At 52.9% G+C, this 21,175-nt stretch overlaps 1 protein-coding gene across 1 annotated transcript; it reads right to left on the reverse strand.

Moving 5' to 3' along the window:
- Positions 1-11: 11 nt before the first annotated feature.
- ERN2 (endoplasmic reticulum to nucleus signaling 2) lies at positions 12-20,588 on the reverse strand. The gene is made up of 22 exons (XM_068524785.1): positions 20,505-20,588; positions 18,772-18,877; positions 18,378-18,411; positions 18,087-18,159; positions 14,133-14,205; positions 13,886-13,993; positions 13,457-13,558; positions 11,927-12,191; positions 10,014-10,092; positions 9,774-9,921; positions 9,541-9,662; positions 8,675-8,830; positions 8,237-8,405; positions 3,549-3,633; positions 3,221-3,410; positions 3,036-3,135; positions 2,757-2,956; positions 1,332-1,479; positions 1,116-1,243; positions 456-579; positions 307-374; positions 12-224 (listed from the first exon to the last, which is right to left on the reverse strand). Exons 1-22 carry the CDS (start codon positions 20,586-20,588, stop codon positions 12-14), a joined length of 2,775 nt encoding a protein of 924 aa, XP_068380886.1.
- Between the last annotated feature and the right edge of the window lie 587 nt (positions 20,589-21,175).

Here is a 21,175-nt window from a genome sequence, read left to right on the forward strand (position 1 = left end):
GCCAGGCCGGCTCAGCTCCCAGTGGCCCCCGGGCTCAGCCCCTGGGCCCCTGAGGCTGGCGGGTAGTAGGGCAGGAAGAGGCCCTCGGAGGCGCAGCTCCTCATGGCGCGGTGCGTGTGGAGGAGCAGCCGTGGGAAGCGGTTTGTGAAGTACTGGACGAAGCTGTCGGGGACGGGGCCCAGCGCCCGCCGCACCTCGTCCGGGAGCTCCCTGTAGTGATGCTTCTGCAGGGGTCGGAGCAGGGAGCCCGGCCTTAGCTGGACCACGCCTCCCCCCATCCAGGCCCCTCCCAGCCCTGGAACACACCTTGTTTCTCACAGCACGGAGCAGGTCTCGCACCGACGTCCCCTTATACGACCGGAACTTCTTCAGATCTGTGCACAGGGAGGTCGTTGGCACAGCCGTCCCCGCTGGGCTCCCCTCGGCCTCCCGGGCCACCCGAGCCTGGCCTCTACCTGTCTGCAGCGGCACTGAGATGTGCTTGTGCCAGTCGCCCCGGACCACCTCGGAGCCACCCGCCTCCAGCGCCGTCACCAGGGGCCCCTGCTCAGGCTCCTTCTCCAGCCAGTCGCTGACGTCCTAGGACCCACAGAGCTCCTGAGCCTCCTGACCGCGCTCGGAGGCCACAGGCCAGGAGTGTCCCATGGCTGGGGCAGTGCAGCAGCCAAAGCTGCTCGGTTTAGGGTAAGTATTATTGCCTTCTATGGAGTGTGGCTTCTCCGTGCTGTGCGGGGTCTAATCCAACCAGTGACAGAGGTGCTGTCGTCCCCGTTTTACAGATGAGCAAACAGGCTTAAGAGGCTCAAGGTCACACAAGTGGAATGGGCTGTCTGGGCACGAGTATAGCAGGAGAGACGACTAGGGCTGAAAGGAACCGGGTCTAGCCTCACACAAGGGGCAGCTGGGCTGGGGAAGCGGTGCTGAGGAGACCGTGCAGTGCCAAGATGGCAGCGTTCGGGAGTGTGGGCTCTGCCTTGATTGAGATAAGGAGCTGGGCGGCCTAGAACAGGTAGACGAGAGTCTCTTTTCCCCCAGCCAATCTGGCTTCCCCTTTCTTGTTGCTCAGGACCCAAACGTGGGACCTTCTGGGGCCACTCCCCAGATTTCCTCCTGACCTGGAAGAACTGGAGCTGCTTGGCTCTGCTCCAAAAGAAGGGGTGGGCCAGCACCTGGTGAGCGGAGGGACGAGCCTGTGGCAGGGGGCTCAGCATGGCCTCCACCAGGTCCCAGGCAACGACCTTGTCTGTAGGGGCAAGAGGGAGGGACGGCTTCAGGCCCACGCAGGCTCTGCCCTGCTTCCTCGCTCCTCTGCCAGCCCACGTCCCCCTCACCGTGGGCCTCTTCCTCCAGGTGAGCCAGGCAGGGAGAGCCTGCAAGGATGTTTGCCTGGCGATAAAGACTCTCTCCGAAGGGGTGGCTGCCACTGGAAAGCACGTAGTAGAACACGCAGCCCGCAGAGAAGATGTCCACTGCGCTGGTCTGGGGGCCAGAGGGAGCAGCATAAGGAGGAAGTCTCTGCCCCAGGAAGTCTGCCGGGCTACATTCTCCGCTGGGCTGACACGGCAGCTGGGGGGTCTGGCTCAGACTAGGGGACAAGGATGCGTCCCAAGAGGCATCCTCTTGGCCCTAGATCCCCTCCCCTCTGCACTGTTGAAAGGGACCCACGGTTTTCATCCAAAATCTTTGCCCCTACTGAGCCTCTAGTTTAGGTTTCCAAGTGTCACTCCTCCAGGTCTGGTGGGCAACACAACCAAGTGAAGCTGGGCACGCATGAGGCAGTAAGGCAGCGGTGAGGACTGTATGATCTGGTTCTGGCCCTGTGCACACATGGCCACTGGCACTTAGCTCCAGCTGGTTGCCTGCAGGGGACTTTCTCGGGTGGCAGAGCTTTGATTTTCCAAGAGAATCCAGAAATCTAGACTTTTATGTGGAAATTCCCAGAAGTTAAAATATTGGCTGCTAATTTAGAAAATCAAAACCTGCACAGGCTCCTAACATCAGTGCTTTGGTCCTTGGGCCTCCAGGCTGACCAATTCTAGCTTTCTCTAAACTTCAGGGGTGGGGTGGCTTTCCTGGTGACTGTCCTTGCGTGTTACTCTCATCCACGCCTGTGACTTTCCCCTACACACCGACTCAAAAATCTATAATCCTGGGGTCTCCACCTCAAGTGTCTCCAGGGCTCAGATACTGCACTGTGCTCCAGTTATATCAGCTCATGTGATGCTCCCCCAAACCCTCCACATCTGGGTGGCTCTCCACGCTGGCTACACGTTACAGTCACTGGGGGTCAGTTACTGGCTGTGGGGCCCGGGCACCTGAATTTTATTCAAGTTCCCCAGTGATTCTGCAGCACAGTAGAGATGAAAACTATTCTCTAGTTCAGAGTTTCTCAACCTCAGTACTACTGACATTTTGGACTAGATAACTCTTCGACCTGGGGGACTGTCTTGTGCGTTGTAGGATGTTTCGCAAGCATCCCTGGCCTCTGCCCATTAGACGGCAGTAACAAGCCTCCCTTCCCCTGCCAAGTGTGACATCCAAAAATGTCTCCAGACATTGCCCAAAGGTGGCAAAAATCATCCCTGGTTGAGAACCACTGTCCTAGGTAAGAAGGGAGGAATTATCCCCACTTTACAGATGAAGAAACAGGCTTGGAGGAGTGACTGAAGGTCACACAGCGGGTGGTCTGGAGCCCGGGCAGGAGAGGCACTGGGCAGGGAGGGACTCCTGCGGCCTGGGGCGGCGGGAGGACTCACGGGGCTGTCTGGGGGCAGGAGCTGCAGGAGCTCGGGCGCCATCCAGCCTTCTGTACCGGGGACGCCCGAACGGAGGCTGAAGCTGCAGCGGCCAGCGGGCAGCTTCTTGCAGAGGCCAAAGTCTGAGAGGACCACTCTGCCTCGGCCCTGGCTGTCGGGCCCCGCAATGAGGATGTTGCCGGGCTTCAGGTCCCGGTGCACTGTGAGAGCAGAGCAGAGCAGAGCTGAGAGCTGAGGGGGGAGTCAGGAGCTTGGATGGAGGGTGGGAGGGGCCGGTACCTATGTGTAAGGAATGCAGGTGGGCCAGGCCCGCCATCAGCTGCTGCAGCGCCATCCCGGGCTCCAGGCCCCAGCCGTCCGGCTCCAGGTGTTCCACGTACTGGGAGCAGCGAGGGGCAGAGCGTCACCCCGAGGCCCAGGACCCCGCCCCCCGCCCCCCGCCCATCCCTGAGCACAGGCCTCACCTCCCGCAGCGAGGCCCGGCAGAGCTCCAGGGCGATGTAGTGGAACTGCGGTCCCCGCTCGGTGCAGAAGTAGCGGAGCACGTTGGGGTGCCTGTCCGACTCCTGCAGCAGCTGCACCTCTCGCCGGACCAGGCCGAAGCACTCACGGAGGAGCCGCTTGACGGCCACCGCCCGCCCCTCGAACTGCCCCCTGGGAGGTGGCGAGCGGAGGTCCAGAGGGCAGACGAAGGCAAAGGTTAGGAACTGTGCCCACCTCGGGGGTTCTCGGAAAGAATGGCTCTCCAAGGGACAGTGGCCATCCCCAGCCTGGCTCCTGGCTGCGGCTCACCGGAAAACGAAAGTCCCGCCTGCCCCGCGGCCCAGCACGTCCTTGGGATTGAAGGAAATCTTCCCCACCACGGTGAGCTGCTCGGCTGGGGGGAGGGGAGAGGGGGGGTCTCAGGGACCCTCTGCCCACCGCCGCCGCCCTGCCCAGTCCCGGCTCCCCCGCCTCGGCCCTTCTCCGGCCTCCCCCTTCCATGCCCCGCCTGGTGCCAGACTGCTTGGGTCCAGTGTCTCGTGCTGCCACTCAGTCCGTGTGAACTTGGGCGAGTGACTTAACTGCTGTGCCCTTGTCCTCTCATCTGTAAAGTGGGACCTATGTCAAGGATCCTGCTTATTATTATTATGAGGATTAATGGAAGAAAGGGTGGGGGAGAGGTTCACTCTACTGTCCTCTTTTATCCTTCTCCCAGTTTTGGCATCTTCTGCCCAGGTTTCTTTCCTTTACCCACCTCCACCAGTTATAATAAACCCTTTTAACTGAGGAATTTGCTTCAAACGGGAAGGTGAGTTTTGGCAGCCGTAAGCATGAGGAGGGTGAATGCTGTTGCAGAAAAGACTGTCCTGGAAGAGGGCGGGGCGGGGTCAGTGGGCACTTGGATGCTGAGCTGCCCCAGAGTTAGTTCTAGGGCAGCAGGGATTCCCCAGAAGGCCTCGGTTTCCTGTTAAGAAGGGTGGGGTTGGCTCAGGCGAGGAGAGGACTTGGACTGTTACTGCTCTTCCTTTTGGGTTGCTTGCAAGAGACCCCTCACAATGCACCAGGCTGCACCTTGCTCAGATCCAAGGGGCCCCATACTCGCAGCTAAGTGTATCTGACGCCCCTAGAGTTGCGTGCCCCTCCGTGGCCCTGAGAACACTCTCCTTAGGAAGAGCTGCCAGCTTCAGTCTCTCTAATCAGCTCTAGGAAAAGCAAATGAAAATCAGCATCAGGGATCAGTGAGAAAAGTATTAAGCTGTCCCTCAGCACTGCTCTGGATTATTGGCTTAAACAGTCACTCTCATCTCCTGACGAGATGCAAGCAGTAACCGAAATGTGTATACCCTGGACACTCAGGAGCGTGGGCCCAGGGCCTTGCTGGAAGCACGTCGCCCACAAGTAAGATGGGCCTGTCTCTCCGGCAGCTCGGAAAGCAGGGACAGAGCTGTGGGAAAGCCTGTTTGAACAAGCCATGTTCAGCTGGCTCCAGGTGAGGGTCCCTGAGCGCTTCCGACCCCTCTTCTGTACCACTTGCTTCGTTCTGCTGCGTTTCCTGTCTCTTACGTGTCTGCCTTCCCTGCTCTGGATGCCCTTGGCATGAGGTGAAGACTTGCTACGTGCTTTCTGGGTTAGATTCAGAACTAACTCTAGATTCAGGAGCACCCTCAATGCTGGGATGGAGGCCAGACTTCTGGCCTTGAATGCAGAAATAATGAGCCGGGGGGCTTCCCTGGTGGTGCAGTGGTTAAGAATCCGCCTGCCAATGCAGGAGACACAGGTTCGAGCCCTGGTCCGAGAAGATCCCACATGCCGCAGAGCAACTAAGCCCGTGCGCCACAGCTACTGAAGCCCGTGCACCTAGAGCCTGTGCTCCACAACAAGAGAGGCCACCACAATGAGAAGCCCGCGAAGCCCGCACACCGCAGCGAAGAGTAGCCCCCACTCGCCGCAACTAGAGAAAGTACGGGCGCAGCAACGAAGACCCAATGCAGCCAAAAATAAATTAATTAAAAAAAAAAAATAATGAGCTGGGAGGCTCAGTCTGCACAAACATATTCACCATTTGCTCAGCCTTCTATATCATGATAATGGAGAAGCAGCAAATGCAGGAGAGAAGTTCTAAAGTAATCAAAAGTTGTCACATGGTGGGGAAGCAGTGTACAGTCAGAATTCCCTCTGAAAACTTCAAGAACATGTGATGTATTGTGTTGCTTCTTTTACACGGGTTGGGAAACCATTAAGGTGGTCACCTACTTTCATGGGTATTGCCAAAATGCAAACAGAGGTAACATCCCAAAGTTGAACTGCTTTTGAGTTCCTGAGCTGTTACTTAACTGGCTTTGTGAGTCTGGGGTGGGGTGCCATGAACCTTTCATTTTCTCTTCCATAAAATCTGCGTTATGATAGTATCCACCTCACAAAAATGTTGTGAATATCATACGAGTTCATGCATGCACAGCATTTAGAAAAGTGCCCGGTACACAGTAAGCACTATATAAATGTTAGCTCTCAGTGTTAACTCTGGTTCAGGCTTGATTGCGCCCACTTGCCGCTGAATGTACCATGTAGCCGGTGGTCCTGGAGGACACCCAACCAAGCACGTGTAGATGGATTTGTGGAGGTTAAATGAGAGTGGGACAGGACTCCACTGTTGATCTTGTGAACCATAAAAAGGTCCCGAAGAACGTTCCTCTCCCCGCACCAAGAGGAGAAGCAAGATTTCCAAGGTCAGAGTTCCTGACATAGGTGTCCTAAGAATAGGCTGCCACACGGTGCCAGTGTGGCGGGGGCTTTTTTGGAGAGTGGTTCTCGAAGCTTTTCTGCCATCTGCCACATTCGTTTATTTGACTCTCCCTGCACTAAAGATTTTTGATACACTGGACTCCATATTGTTGCATATTGGATGGGCAAGTCCCAGCCTATTAACTCTGCCTGTTCCTCACACCTGCGCAGCACATATTCACTCCGTATATACTTATTGAGTTGAGAAGGGCTGTTTAAGAACCTGCAGTGGCCACTGTCAGTCACTGCCTCAACAGATATTCCCTGAGCCATGCCCTGGGTCGAGACTGCAGCAGTGAGCAAGGCAGGCTGAGCCCAAGCACCCGTTCTCCAGCTTGCCACAGTCCCACCACGCCCTATTCTCTCTCCTATGTGGCTGCTTCACTTGTTTACTTTATCCACCTGACCTACCCATGAGCATGAGATTGCAACCTTCCTTTCAGCTTCCAGAATGTGTACCCTGCTTCCTCTCATCTCTGAACCTTCGCCTGTGCTACTGGTGCCACCTGGACTGCTCCTGCCCCCCTCCTCCCTGTTCACCTGGGTAATTCCTTCTTATCCTTGGGATCACAGCTTAGACTTCCCTTTCAGGACAATTCCCATGTCCCCATGTCTGAGCTACATGCCCCTCCTTTGTGTTCCTATAGCTCCCTGTATCCTCCCCACCCCCATCACGGCATTTATCACAGAGCCTAATAACAGCCTGTCCTTTCCTGGCTTTGCCTAGAGGTCATGAAAACACCAAAGTAAAGTTTATGAAAACTTTAAATGAAGAAAGTGAAAGAAATAGAAAGGTTTCTTTTCAATTCCAGAGGGAATCCAGTATTATATAGAGATTGTTACCACTGAGTTTTGTAACAAAGGTACCAAGCTCTAGCTGGGATTCTTGTCCTGAAGCACTGATATCACTTTGATTATTTTCTTATAGTGAGTAAAGAAGTTTAAGTGTTTTATATATCAAGGATGAGCCAGGGCTGGGATTCAACATCCTTTTTTCTCCTCCTCTGAGGATTATTGGTATCTATGGACTCACAAGGGGACTGAGACGTCTGGGGAAGGAATTCCATCCTGTCAATGACTGGGACCGTGGACCGGGGTCGTGAGGGACACCTGAAGGGTAATGGCAGGAGGAACAGCAAGGTCATTTGACGAGAACCACCTGGGACAAAGTGGAGTCTGGGTCATCTGGGGAAAGACTTGGCTCGAGTCAGAAGGTCCAAGGAGATGAGTGTTTCGGGGTGCAGTGGGGTGAGTATTACTTGGACCCCCCCCCCAGAGCCAGTAAAGTGACTGGAACTGCAACCCTCAGGGCTCAGGCAACTCGGCAGTGGGGGGCTTTCTACAAGAGCTGAGCCCCGAGGAAGAGAGCTGCTTCCCTCTCAGCACAGGGAGGCGAACGCAAGGGGGAACTTTGGGAGCAGCATGGGAGCATCACGCCAAGCATGGGGCGGACTTCACGCTGAGTTAAGGGCACAGCAGAGCGGCTCCAAGGCATGAGGCAGTGGTTTGAGCAGTGACAGGAGGGTCCAGCGGCAGTTCACACAAAGGACCGAGGCCAGCCCAGCCCGGAGCCAAAAGAACAGGAGAGAAGTAGCCTGGACTGACCACTAAAAGCACGTGGAAGTTCCCCTGGGGCATCCCACAGATTCCAGAGGAAGCTTGAAAGGGCTTGTTTATAGGATGAAATTGAGAAAAGAGAAGAGAAATGTTTAAAAAATAAAAAAGCCCTAAAGAGAAAAGGAACCAAATGGTACCTAGGTGATTTACTATTATTGTTACCAAATATGATGTTATTTTAACACAAATATTAATAACATCACATAGTCTGGTTTAATAGTAATGGTGATGTAACCTCTCATAATGAAGTGATGTCATGGGGGGGGTGTTATTATTCCCATTTGATAGATGACAGAACTGAAGCTAGGAGGAGTTAAGCAATTCATCAAAGTTAACAGTTAGTAGAGTTAGATCTATACCCAGTTCTATCTGCATCCAGGGTCCTTGAACATAACGACAACAGTAAAAATGATGGCAAACATTTTTAGAGGGCTCAACTACATAGCAGGCACTATTTGAAGTTCTCTTCTATCTCTTCTCTAACTCATTTAGGCTTGGCTAACCCACTATAGTGGCTTCTAATATACCGACTTTGAAGCTAAACCTGCCCCTGTCTTTTCTGTCCCTGACTTTGTCCTTTCCTGTTCATGTAAGCTCACCTTCAGGGTCTTCGAGTGGCTGGTCTTGCTCTGGGGGGTTTTGAAACCTCTTCCGGCTCCATGGGGTGTCCCCGGAGGGCTGGGACTGAGCATCCTGTGAGATGTGAGAAGGGCCTGCAGGTGCCAGGGGAGCCTGCTGCCACTGCTTCTCTGCCAGCTGCTGTTGCTGCTGCTGAAACATGGGGGCCTAAGAGGGCCCAGCCTTGGCCAGCCCCTGACCCATGATGGGCCCAGAAGCTGTGCCTGAGATGGCCTGTCCCTGGAGCATTGGCATAAAGAGCACAGTATCAAGGGCTCTGGGAGCTGCTAAGAGGACGGCAGGGGGCAGAATTGGATCTGGGTGAGGGAGAAAGTTGCCAAGTGGTCTTGGAGAGGAGGAGCAGAGTTCCCCCTAGGAAGACCGTAAGATGGACCTGAGGCCAGGGATGATGGGCTTACCTGCCTCATCAGGAAGAGAATCCATCCTCCCAGGAGGAGAGCAGTGAGGCTGGCTACCAGCAGGTGTTGGGGTCCCAGTCCTGGATACAGGTCTGGGGTTTTCTCTTCAGGATGCAGCTCCAGGTTCGAAGGTTCCTCCCGGCTCAGGCTCAGGAGCTGGGGACAAAGAACCTTTCACTCTTAGCAGCCCCTCCCACTGTGGAACCCCGAACCCTTCTTCATGACCCAGTATAGGGCTGGGCTTAGCTGAAGGGGTGATGAGTGAGTGGTGGGGAACCTGGCACTCTCCATGGTGCTGAAACACCATGGTGCCCCAGTAGACTGGTCTTTCAGACCTAACTGAGGACCAGCAATCTCCTGGGGTATCACTAAAAATTCAGATACTCTTGGGGCATCACCAAAAAATTCAGATATCCACCTCCAGAGATTCTGAATTCAGGGGGTGTTGGAGTGGGCTCCTAGGTGATGCTGATAAGCAACCAGATTTGATAAGTATGTCTCCAGGTCATGCCTGTTCCTTCTAAACTTGAACTACTAGCGACTCTTGTCCAGTCCTCTCCCAGGAGGGCATGCTTTTATAGTTTTTCCGTCTTCATTTTCTCACTTGATAAACATTTTGTAAACTTTAAACTGAAGAAGAATAAAGAAAACTGTGATCCATGTTTCACAATTTAGATAGCCAATATCTTTTTAACACTTCTAACACTTTTCTGGCAATAACAACAAATGAAAGTTTTCCTCCCGAGAAATTGTGAGGTCAGTTGACCCACCCCCAAATGTTATTCCTAGAAGCCTGAGGAAAATGTCCAAGGGCTGCCCACCCCTGCCACATCTACCCCCATGCCCTCTACCCCTCTAGCACTGACCTCCAAGAAGAGAGCTGGGGCCTGGGTGCCCCCTGAGGGTCTGGTCCCAGAAGTCCCACTCCCTGGGGTGGGATGGAATCTCAGCATGGTGGTGTGCAGGACTGGGGGTGGCTCATGGTGTCCTAAGGGGCAGGGAAAATGTCAATGGGTTGGAGGTGATCTCAGCCTTCCAGCTCAGAAACTGAGCTCACAGATCCTTTATCTACTCTAAATTTGGGGAGAGGGGGTCTCACCAATGAGAAGCCACTGGCTAGGGAGGGCCATACTGCCTGAGGGGTATCTGACAGCAGTGCTAGGTGAGCCTTCTCGCTCTCCTGAGACTTGGAGTGTCACCTCATCTGTGGTGGGGCCATCCGTGGGGGCCAGGGTCAGTCCACGAGGCTATGGCAGAAGATGGAGAGTCAGGAGTGGTGGGGGGAGGCTTCTCTCCTGCTCCATCCCCTCTTTCCAGCCCCTCAGAGACCGCTTCTCACCACTAGGGCCACCCCTGTGTGAACCAGTGCTTTAGACACATAGAAGCCAGCTTCATCCTTCCCCACATACAGCGTCATCCTAGTGGGGGAGAGGAAAAGGGGAGAAGAATGAGTGATGGTGGTGGGTAGTTTCAGTCACCATAGTACCTGTGTCCTTGTATTATCCCCGCCCACACTGACTCTGGGCTGGGCCAAGTGACTTGCTTTGGCCAGTGAGACAATAGCAGATGTGACACAAACAGAGTCTTGAGAAATGCTTGTGCACTGGAGTTTGCCCTCTCATGGGGTTCTTTGGAACCCTGGGACCACCAAGGAAGGAAACCCAGGCTAGCGTGCGGGGGCATGAGAGACCTCATTTGACATCTTGTAGGCTAAATAGTCCACCAACTACGAGAGAGCTGAGTGAAGCTATTCTAGATTGTCCAGGCTCAGCCAAGCCACCATCTGGCTGCTCAGACCAGAAAACCACCCAGCTGTCCCACAGAATCTTGAAAAATAATGAATGTTTGTTTGTTCTGAAGCTCTAAATTTTGGGGCTGATTTGTTATATAGCAAAAGCTAACTGATACAAACTCTATAGTCATTGTTTCTAAATCTATTTCTAGCCCAGACCTCTTCCATGAGCTCAATTTTGTAAATCTGAACTCATCTCCTCATTCCTTAGCTGCTCCTCCTCCTCCCCCCTTTCTCCCCCCTTCCTCCCCCACTTCCTCCTCACCCCCACCACTTCCTCTTCCAGTGCTCCCTACCTTTGAAAATGACCGCACTCATGCGCCTCTAGAAACCTGAGCATAATGGTTGACTCCTTGCTCTAATCACCAAATTCATACTAGTTTTTCCTCTTAATATCTGTTACCCTCCACTTATTTCCATCTCTAGCGTTTCTGCCCTGGTCCAGAGTGTCTTCATCTCTTGCCTGAACTAATGCGATATTCTGTGACCACTTCCTTCCCATAACTCTAAGATACTCTTCACACTGCAGCCAGTTATCTTTCTGAAATGAAAATATGATCAAATCACTTCTTTTCCTAAAACCCTCTAGTGGCTTCTCCTTAGCCTTGTCCCAAACCCTTTAAATGATCCTACAAGATCCCTGTTTAACAGCCTCAGACCTTATTCTCTGCCTGGAGCTGTGCTCCAGCCTTATTTATTTTGTTAATTTAATCTGTTCCCTGGTTGCCATGATCTCTCTCTCTCTCTCTCTTGTTTCCTCTTCATCCTTTAGGTTTCAACTTATAGGTCCCTTCCTCTAGGAAGCTTTCTATGATTGCCTTCTGCCCCCAGTCTTGATTTCGGTGCCCTTCCTATGCATTCCCATGACACCCTATACTTCTCTTATCTCATCCTTTATCATACCATATTATGATTACATCTTTACATACCTGTCTCCCCTACTAGACTCTGAGATTTCTGTAGGTAGGAACACTGGCTGTATTACTGTACTCCAAGAGCCTAGCAAGCAATTGCTACATAGCAAGTGCTCAGTTAATATTTGTGGGATGAACTGAAAGAAAGGATAATCCCCAATTTTCCCAGTCTGTCTCCCAGCTCCCCAAAATGGGAACACTAATGTATTTGGCGTTGCAAGGAAGGGTCATATTTAAAGTTTTTAACAATCAGTAAACATATAGTACCTACCAAGCAGAACAGGTGCCAGCTGTAGCACTGGGGTGGAGACCCCTCCTAGGCCAGACTTTACCCTATCAGTTGCTGAACAGTGGGGCCATCCAGGGGGTCCTGGGAGCACATGGCGGGTGGTGCAGGGCACTGGTTATTTACCAAACTGCTTGAAATATTTTGACCCCTGTTTCAGCTGCACTGGCGTGTCATGGTCGGACATCACACCTGCCCATTGGACCTGGGCTACAACACTTGCAGAAGCTCCTCCCCAATCCCCAGGCGTGGGCACTTACAGCAGCTGGGTGTCTAAGGCAGAGAAGTGAGTGGCGGTGTCCTGGGGGCCTGAGGCGGGCAGTTGGATGTGGCCCCAGCGGAGGGCAAGGAAGTGCAGGGTGTCCCGAGCCAGTGTGAGATGGGGCAGCTGGCGCAGGCTGTCCTGGTGCCATGTGTAGACGCCCACCACAGGTACGCCTAAGTCCTGGGTCCACAGCACCGCCCCGCTTCGTGGGTCCACTGTTAGCAGCAGGCCCATCCCACAGGATGCCAGGTAGCTCATGTCTGCCAAGAAAGATGGCTGTGGAGATGTGGTCAGGGAGCCCTGACCTGAGGCACCTCGGAGCATCTTGAGGTGGGAAGCTGCTCTGAGGGTGGGCCATCAGGAGGGCCACTCAGGTATGTGGAGGTCAGGTGAGATCACCTGGAGGGTAATCAGGACATAGGAAGTTCACTGGGTCACTCTGATCAGGGTCAACTGGCAGCTGTATAAGATGTAGGAGGTCAGTCATGGTCATCCAAAGGCGACTCAGGTGTGTGAATCAGTCCTTGTCGCTTAGGATGTGGGGTAGTCAGTCATGGTCTGGCTGCTGGTCAATTAGGGTGGTCTGGAGACATGTGGGTAATGTGGAAGTCATTTAGAATGTGAAGGGTGTCAGCCAGGGGCCCTGTGGGTGTCACCTGTGATGTGTCAAGGTCGCCTGCGTGAGTTCTCACGTGGAATGGTGGAGTCCGGGTCTGAGGGGTGGCTTAGGGCACCTTTGGGGTCACTCAGGCATTTGGGAAGGAGAATTTTTTTTTTTTTTTAAAACACAACATGATTATATTTTAATACACAACCAAAATACAAAACACCATAGTAAATTGATGGCAATAAAATATGGCGTTTCATTTGCATTGCATGACAAATGGTTAGCGTCCTTAGTCATAAATGAGTTCTTAGAAACCAGTAACACAGACACTGATGTACCAAGGGAAATGAAACAAAAAAATAAAAAAAGAAGAAGAAGATGAAATAACCCAAGTGACTAGAAGGATTAAGCATATATGAAGATGACTGAGCTGAACAATAACAGAAGAAAAGCAATTTCTTTGTAATATCATATTACCAAAGATTAAAAATCTAACATTTGTACAGTTTTAGGAAACATAGGGAAGGACAGTTATAATATCAAGGGGGTGGTGAGTCTGGGGGAGGTCACTTAGGGTCATCTGTCAAGGGTCGTTCAACACTGGGGGACTGCTCAGGGTGTGCAGGGGTTGTTTGGGGTCACTCAGGAGGTGGGGAGCACCCAGGGTGACCTGGCTGGGCTCATTGGGAGTGCAGAGGAATTAGGATGTTAAGAGCTGCTCAGGGTACAGGAGGGTCAGGCCGGGTGTTGAGAGGGGTCACTTAGGGCTGTCTATCAAGGGTGTGTCATTCAGTACGTGGGGTCCCTCAGGAGTTCAGGTGGGTCAGAATGCGGTGGGGCTTGGTCATGGATACCACTCAGGGTTCCCTGAGCTGGGGACCTTGCTCCAAGGTGGAGCCAGAGAAGGGAGACACTCACATTTCCCAGGTGAGCCATCCACGGGGGCTGCTGAGTAGTGGCGGTAGGTGGTGTTCCAGCGCAGGGCTGGGGCCCTGGGGTCATGCATGGTGACCGTGTACTCTGGGGACACCCAGAAGCGGGGTTACCAGGAGCACCCACATGGTGCTCCTCTACCCCCACCCGGGGGACATCATCTCATGGGGGCGGGGGGCTTCCCGAGCACCCAACCTGGAGCCCAGAGTCTGCAAGCAGCATCAGGATAGCAGAAACCAGGTCTGTTTTGGTCACTGCTGTGTCCCCCGCTTCTTGTTCAGTGCTCAGGGAAGTGTTTGTTGACTGACAGAGTGATTGACTGGCCTGGACCCAGCATGGATAGCAATTGCCAGGCCTGGGCAGAGCAAAAGGGAGGCTGCCCAGAGCTCGGGGAGCAGCTGGGGCCTGACTCACGCGTCCGGCCGATGTAGAGGCGGGGGGTAGAGGGTCGCTCTGTGGTCAGGGTCATCTGCGTCTTCCCTGATTCAGGGTCTACCACAAACCAGGCATCCTGCTTCCGGCCTGTGGAGGTGGGAAATGTGCTCGCTCTCAAGATGGCCTGGAGAGGGTGTGCAGCCTCTCCATGCTGTGCCTAGCTGGCCCATCCTGACCTAGGTCCAGTCCCTGCTGGACCAGGACCCCAGGCTGGAGAGATGCTTACCTGTATAGAAGACGCCATCAGAGCTGCGACAGGGGGAGGCATGCACCAGCTCGGGGATGGTGAACGGCAGTCTCTGGGGAGTAGAAAGAGCAGAGAAGCACATGCAACCTATTCATTAGGTACAATTATTATCATATCCATTCCCAGAGAGGCTAAGTAATGTGGCTAATATCACACAGCTGGTAAGTAGCAGAGCCAGGCCTTGAGCGTAGCCAGTTAGTTTCCAGAACCCTCACACTTAACCACTCTGCTACACAACCTCTTAAGGAGCTGCAGAAAATCCCACTCCCAGTGCCAAGATGCCACCTGATCACATGATCCCGGCCTGACCACCTCAAAAACACTTGCTGAGACTTGAACACTTCAGTGGCCATGACAATCTTGGAGAGGCTGGGGAACTGTTCCACCCAAGAGACATGAGGACCAAATGCAAGGGGTGATCTTGGTTTGGGTTCTGGACTGGAAACAATAAAGCACACGATTAGGAACTTGACAAAATTAATATGGATTGTGGATTAGATAACACTAGTGCATCAATGTTAAATCTCCTGGTTTTGATAATTTACACTCAGGCTATGTAGGAGGAAGTCCTTGTTTTAGGAATACACAATGACGCTTTAGGAGTAAAGGAGCATAATGTCTGCAACTCATTCTCAAATAGTTCAGAAAAAGGAATTTTATATACACATGTGTAATATTATCCATCTATTAAGAGAGAATGATAAAGTGAAAGTGATAAGATGTTAAAAATTGATGCATCTGGGTAACGGGAATAAACAATTGCTCTGAACTATCTTTGCATTTTTTCCTTATATTTGAAATTACATCAAAGTGAAAAAAATCCCCAAACTCCACATACAGAGCTCTTGCCAGACAGCACCCCAGGCATAAGCAAGTGCTGAGGGAAAGAGAGTCGGGGCTTCCCAGGGGCTCAGTCAGGATGGACAACAAAAGAAGTCCATACAACCTATAGTTGGTAGGGTTAGTGCATGACAGGGGAGCACATGAAGTTGAGGGTACCTGATGCAGATGTGGGGGACTGAAGATGGACTGATGGAAGAAGTTCAGTTGTTTATTCATTCATTCAACAACCGTTTAATGAGCACCTATTACTAGCCGGGTGCTGGGACTCTGTTGTAACCAAGACTGACCAAGTGCCCTTCTGCACAGAGTTACATTTTTGGTGTGTGTGTGTGTGATAATAAACAAACAAAAACACATAAACCATAATGCCAGGTAATGGTAAATATTATTAAAACAAACTCAGAGAACTAGGATAGACACTGATTTGAGATGTTATTTCACATAGCCCAGCTAGGGAGTAAGAACCCAAGCCAAGGGAGGAGTGAGCCACAGGGTCATGTGGAGGGAGAGTGCTCTTGGCAGAGGGACAGAATGCTGAGGCCGAAGGCAGGGCCACCTACCAACTGGCATGTTTAAGGAACAGCAAGGAGGCCAGTGCACCAGGAGTGGGGATGGAGAGGGGCAGAGTGGCCGAAAGTGAGGTCAGCTGGAGGCAAGATCACAGATTGGGAAGGAATTTGGCTGTTAAATTGGGACTTGAGGGGTGAGTAGGAAACAGCCAGGAGAAGGGGAGCCCTTTTCACAAATATTCTGCTTCTTCCTCTGGGCTCCTGGTGGATTATATTTCTCTTCCTGCTTAAAGTGGGCACAGCCATGAGACTTGCTTTAGCCAGAGGGAGGGAGCAGAAAAGACCAGGTCCACATGGATACTACAAGAGCCAGGGTGTGCTTCACCTCGTTCTCCTTTTCTGCTTTGGTGATTGAGAAGCCTCGGTTGAGATGGAGTGTCTAACAGCTTGGGTCTCCAGTAGACCACAGTGTACAGAGCCCCCGGGGGACCAACGTTGGTCACACGCTGTAAGCAGGAAGCAAGCTCTGTGGAGCCACGGAGATTTGTGTGCTGTTATCGCAGCGTGCTGTGGCTGATCCTGACTGAGTTGGGGAAATAGAGGCAGAATGGAAGAGGGTTCCAGACTCTTGGGGACAAGCTGGGTGAAGCCCCAGAGCTGGCACATTCAATAAATTGATCGGTGTGTGTGCAGGTGTGTGCATGCATGGGTGCCTGTAGGTGAGCGAAGAGACTGCAGAAGTGAGCTGGCCCTGATGTGCTTTGTCAGGGCGACTGGACTTTATCCCAGATGCAGGGAGAGTGATGTGACTCACAACCACACCTGCCCATAAGACCCAGTGATGACCCCCAGAGCTGGATGGGACTGGAGGTCCACTCTCCACCCGGCTCTCCCCATGGGAGACATACTTGTTTAGATTGCATCAGTGGGCACCCTGTGCTCTGGCTTCCAGTCGGGGGCTGGGATACGGGGAGGGGGCAGAATCAGGGCGAGTGTTCCTGGGTCTCCTCTCCACAGAGTCATCGAGGGCTGGCTGTGTCCCTCCCCCAAAGGCCTCAGCTCCTTCCGGGTGGCCCTCTCTGCAAGCCCCCTCTGGATCCTTCCCCTCCTCTGAGCTTAGGGCTGATAAATGGCACCCCACGGTATGGGCCATAGGACACAGCACCCTGCCCTGCGGTTTCCTACCCTTGGCTCACACTTTGTAAGTAATCCCATTAATAAAACCTCCTCAAACTCTCCCGTTGGAGTGTGCCACCTGTTTGCTGGGACCTTGCCTGCTTACATACTAACATTTCTTACCAATTAAGTTTCCTAAATCACATACGTAAGACCGTCCTGGCAGGCATCCCAAGGCACAGTCAGAATTCTGACACTGCCTGACTCTGCGCTTGGCCACGTGACCAGCTTTGGCTGATGAGACTTTAGCGAATGCAATACAGTCGGCCCTCCCTATCCGCTGGTTCCGAACCCACAGATTCAGTCAAATGCAGATTGAAAATATTTGGGGAAAAAAAAGTTCCAGAAAGTTTCAAAGAGCAAAACTTGTATTTGCCTCACACTTGGCAACTATTTACATACCATTTACATTGTATTAGATATTATAAGTAATCTAGAGATGGTTTAAAGTATATGGGAGGGGGACTTCCCTGGTGGTCCAGTGGGTAAGACTCCGCGTTGCCAATGCAGGGAGCCTGGGTTCGATCCCTGGTCAGGGAACTAGATCCCGCATGCATGCCACAGCTAAAAGATCCCACGTGCTGCAACTAAATAAAAATCCCGCATGCTACAACTAAGACCAGGCACAGCCAAAATAAATAAATAAATATTAAAAAAAATAAAGTATATGGGAGGATGCATGTAGGTTATATGCAAATACTATGCCATTCTATATAAGGGACTTGAGCATCCTTGGATTTTGGTGGTGGGGGACGATTGACCTGCGGATACAAAGGGACGACTGTATAAGCAAAGCTTGAAAAATGCTCATGCACTGGCCTCTCCCTCTCTTGCTGCTCTGGTTCCCTTGTTGATACCATGTGAACAAGCCCAGGCTTGCCTGTTAAAAGATGAGAGACCCCTGGCCCAGTTGCCCCCATCAAAAGCCAGCCAACTACCAACCAGTTTTCAGAAAGAGAGCCAGCTGACCGGCAGCGGACCACAGATGCTTGCGCAAACTCAGTCAAGGCCACCCAGCTGAGTCCAGCCTAAATTGTCATCTCACAAAATTATGAGTTAAATAAACTCTTTGTATTTTAAGTTTGAGTTTTGGGGCAATTTGTTATTTAGCACAAGCTAACTGATACATAGGTTTCCCCTTAAAACCCTCAGAGTCCCCTGGAGAACCCCCCATGACGCCCTCAGAGGCCTGACAGTCATCCAGTCAGCCTGCTCTGCAGACACAGCCAGAGTCACCCTACCACCCCCTTTCAACAGACCCCTCCAGACAGCCTTCCCCTAGTGCTCTCAGACTTAATCCTCTGCAGGACACTTGGATTCTGACCATACAGCCTCCCACCCTTTCAGTGCTCTGGCTAACAGAAGCCCTGACCCTCACCCATCCCAAGCACTGTAGGAAACACACCATTAATCCCTGTTGTTTCTGCGTCCCCAAGATGTACAGGCTGCCATCAGCTGGGTCTGAGAGAAAGGCTGTCCTGTGGGGCAGAGAGGAACGGGGGAAGGTTGGGTGCACGCCCCCTAGTTCCAAGACGGCCCCTCCCCTCCAACCTCCCCGCCAGTAGGAACCCACCCTCGAAGGAGGCACCACAGAGCTCCAGACCCAAATCTTTTCCCTTATTTCCAGCCCACCCGCCCCTCCAGGCAACTATGGCTTCCCCATCTCTCAGCTGCCCGCTCCTTGGGGTCCACTTACTCTGTGACGTACATTGGCCCCTGGATGATGGGATCTGTAGGGACAGGGACACGGGCATGAGTAGCCCCCTCCAGTCTCCCCGTTGAAAGGCATACCTCACATTGGTGCTTACTGTGTGCTAGACACCAAGCCAAGCATTTGTCACGAGTGTAATGTAATCCTCCCAAGAACTCTGTGAGGTAGGGTTGTTACCCTTGGCCCCATTTTACAGGTGAGGACATTGAGGCTCAGAGATGTGAAGTGACTTTCCCAAAGTCACACAGCTGATAAGTGGTAAAGCTGCCTGCAGACACCTGCTTATTGGATTCTAGACCCCATGTTCTCATCGTCCACGCCAAGGTGACCTCCCTCCAATGCAAGATCCAAGGAGGGAGGAGTGACTGCCCTTGCTTACCGTCTTTCAGCGTCCACTTCAAGTCCCCTGTCTGCTTGATCAGTGCATGGAGACTTCCATCCAGGGTGGACACAAACAGGAGGTTCTCTGGCGTGAAGGTCTGAACCTGCAGTGGAAACAAAGTCACCTCTTCTGAGAGGCCTGGGACCACCCTAGTGCTTGCTCCAGGCAGGGCTGGCTGTGACTCCCCTTCCCCTAGAGGGAAACAGAGAAAGAAGGAAGGAGGATTGGAGAAACTGCTGGCTCCACCCACTGATCTCGACGACCCTAGAGAGGGGTTACGGTGGGAGCCGGGGGGCCTGGCTCCTTTACAAAAGGACTTCAATGACCCTTACAGCCTCCCTAAGAGATTGATGCTATTATTCTCACCATTGTACAAGTGAAGGAGACTAAGGCTCAGGAATGTTAGGCAATTAGCCTCCAGCCACAAAGGTAAATGGCAGAACTGGGACTTGAACCACCATCTCTCTGGTTCCAGTGCCCGGTCCCTTTCTCCTTTGCCTCCCCCAACCCGTTCCGTCTCCCCAAACCGGCCCAGCTGCTTTTGGTGCCAGGCTCCAGCGGGCCCCCTGGACCAAGTTGGGGGTGGCCAAGGGAGGGAGGGCTGGTGCTGCCCTTGCGTGTGGCCCTTGCTGGGCTAACTCACCTGCTCCGGCCCTTCCTTGAGCAAATAGGGTGGGGCTGAGCTCCTAGCAGGAACCCTAACATCCGGGTGGCCGAGCCGCACCCCTGCAAAGACCACATCCTGCTCCAGGACCCTCAGGCTTGGGGCCAAGCCGATGGTTTTGGAGTAGAGTCAGGAAACTGCCTTCTGGCCCTCTCTTTTCCGGGCCTGTTTTGTGATCTGCAGCATGGCAGGAGGGAGAGTGATCTGCAGAAGCTGCAGACTGATTGCCCACTGTTGAGTTTTGTTTGACCATCATCGTTTTAAAAATTTCGTTTATAATTAGCTACCAATTTTTTAAAAATTGGAAAGATTTCACTTGAAAAAATCAAGATTTCTCATTTTTCTCATTTCTAGTTTTTTTCTCATTTTTTCTGGAAACACCCGATCTGGCCACACTGTGCCCACATTCCTACTTGGCAACCATGGGGTGGGTCCTGAGCTGGAAGTGGGCACGGGGTGGCAGGAGCAGGTGCCTCTATGATCCCAATAACTGTTCTGGGGGCTCCAGGCTGGACACGTGGATTCTAGTCCTGGCTTTGCCTTCTCACTGCATTTCTATAAGATTGGACTTTTCCTCTCCCGGCAGGGCTGGACCAGATACCCATACCTCCGGCTTATTTATCCCAGAGGTTGTGAATCAGGGGTCCAGTCACGGGTAAGGCGGGGAGCGTTGTGATCCGCCTGAATTTGTCTGTAAAGCTGGGTGTATGGGCGCATTTCTCGACAGAGGACCTTCAAGGGGATCCTAAGTTCCAAGGAAGCCGGGATTCCAGAAGTTTTAGGAGGCCTGGCAGGAAAGCGAGGGTCCCCTCCCTCCACCCCCACCCCCATGCTGCAGGACGCGCGGGGTGTTGGGTCTACCTGCGCTCTTCCACGCGGGCAAGTCTCTCCAGCTCGTGGGGCAACCGGCAACTCCCCAAAGCTAGGAAGTTTTCTCTGGCCAGGGGCCGACTTGGGGCGACCCGGACCCGGGGGAGGGAGAGGCGCCCCCTGTGGTCCCGCCGCGCCCCAGCCGTCTGCGCCCCCGGACCCGACCTTGGAGGCTCCGCGTCCGCCCGCTTCTCACCTGTGGCCCGAGCGTCCCGAGCAGCGCCGCGAGCTGGAGAAGGAGCGGGGACCAAGGGCCAGACCCCCGGGCCGCGCTCGCCATAGCCCGCGTAGACGGCATCCACACAGCTGGCCTGGTCCCTTGGGGCCTCCAGGGGACTGCACGGCTCCCGCCCGGCAGGAAGAGACTCCGCCCCGGGCTGGGCCAGTTGGGTGCGCAGGGGCCGGGGCGCAACCTCATCCCGTAATTCTGCTCTTTCCCCCGCCCTTCCCATCGCACTCACACCTGCTCCCCTCGGTCACCCCGCAAGGGATGGCTCTGAGCTTTCCTGGAAAAGGGATTTTACCAACGGTGGCCCTTATGGAGAATGTACCACCTGCCAAGTATTGTACCAAGAGCTTTACATCCATCATTAACTCATTTAATCTTCACAGCATTTCCGATATAAAAGCTGGGGCTCAGAACTGGGATTCACATTCAGATGCCTGACCTCAAAGCGTGTGCTCTTTGTTACTATGCTAGTGGCCTCTACTGAGAAATGATAAACGACAGATTAATTGGCTGGTTCAGTTATTCATTCAATAAATACTGATCTATTATCGCAGGCTGGGAAGCAGGAGAGATAAGGTCTCTGTTTTCATAGAACTTGCAGATTCCTAAGCATTAGATATCAAATGCACACATGAAAG

The sequence above is a fragment of the Eschrichtius robustus genome, chromosome 16 (assembly GCF_028021215.1).
Source record: "Eschrichtius robustus isolate mEscRob2 chromosome 16, mEscRob2.pri, whole genome shotgun sequence".
Lineage (NCBI taxonomy): Eukaryota > Metazoa > Chordata > Mammalia > Artiodactyla > Eschrichtiidae > Eschrichtius > Eschrichtius robustus.

Bases quoted from the DNA above. Each gene is read 5' to 3' on its own strand.
- ERN2 (XM_068524785.1), bottom strand. From the start codon at position 20,588: ATGGCGAGCGCGGCCCGGGGGTCTGGCCCTTGGTCCCCGCTCCTTCTC. The intron at 3,634-8,236 runs GTGAGCTTACAT...CCCTCCCCCCAG, and splicing joins GCCACTCGAAGACCCTGAAG to CCGAGCAGCTCACCGTGGTG. The intron at 1,244-1,331 runs GTGAGGGGGACG...TTGCCCCTACAG, and splicing joins CCTGGAGGAAGAGGCCCACG to ACAAGGTCGTTGCCTGGGAC.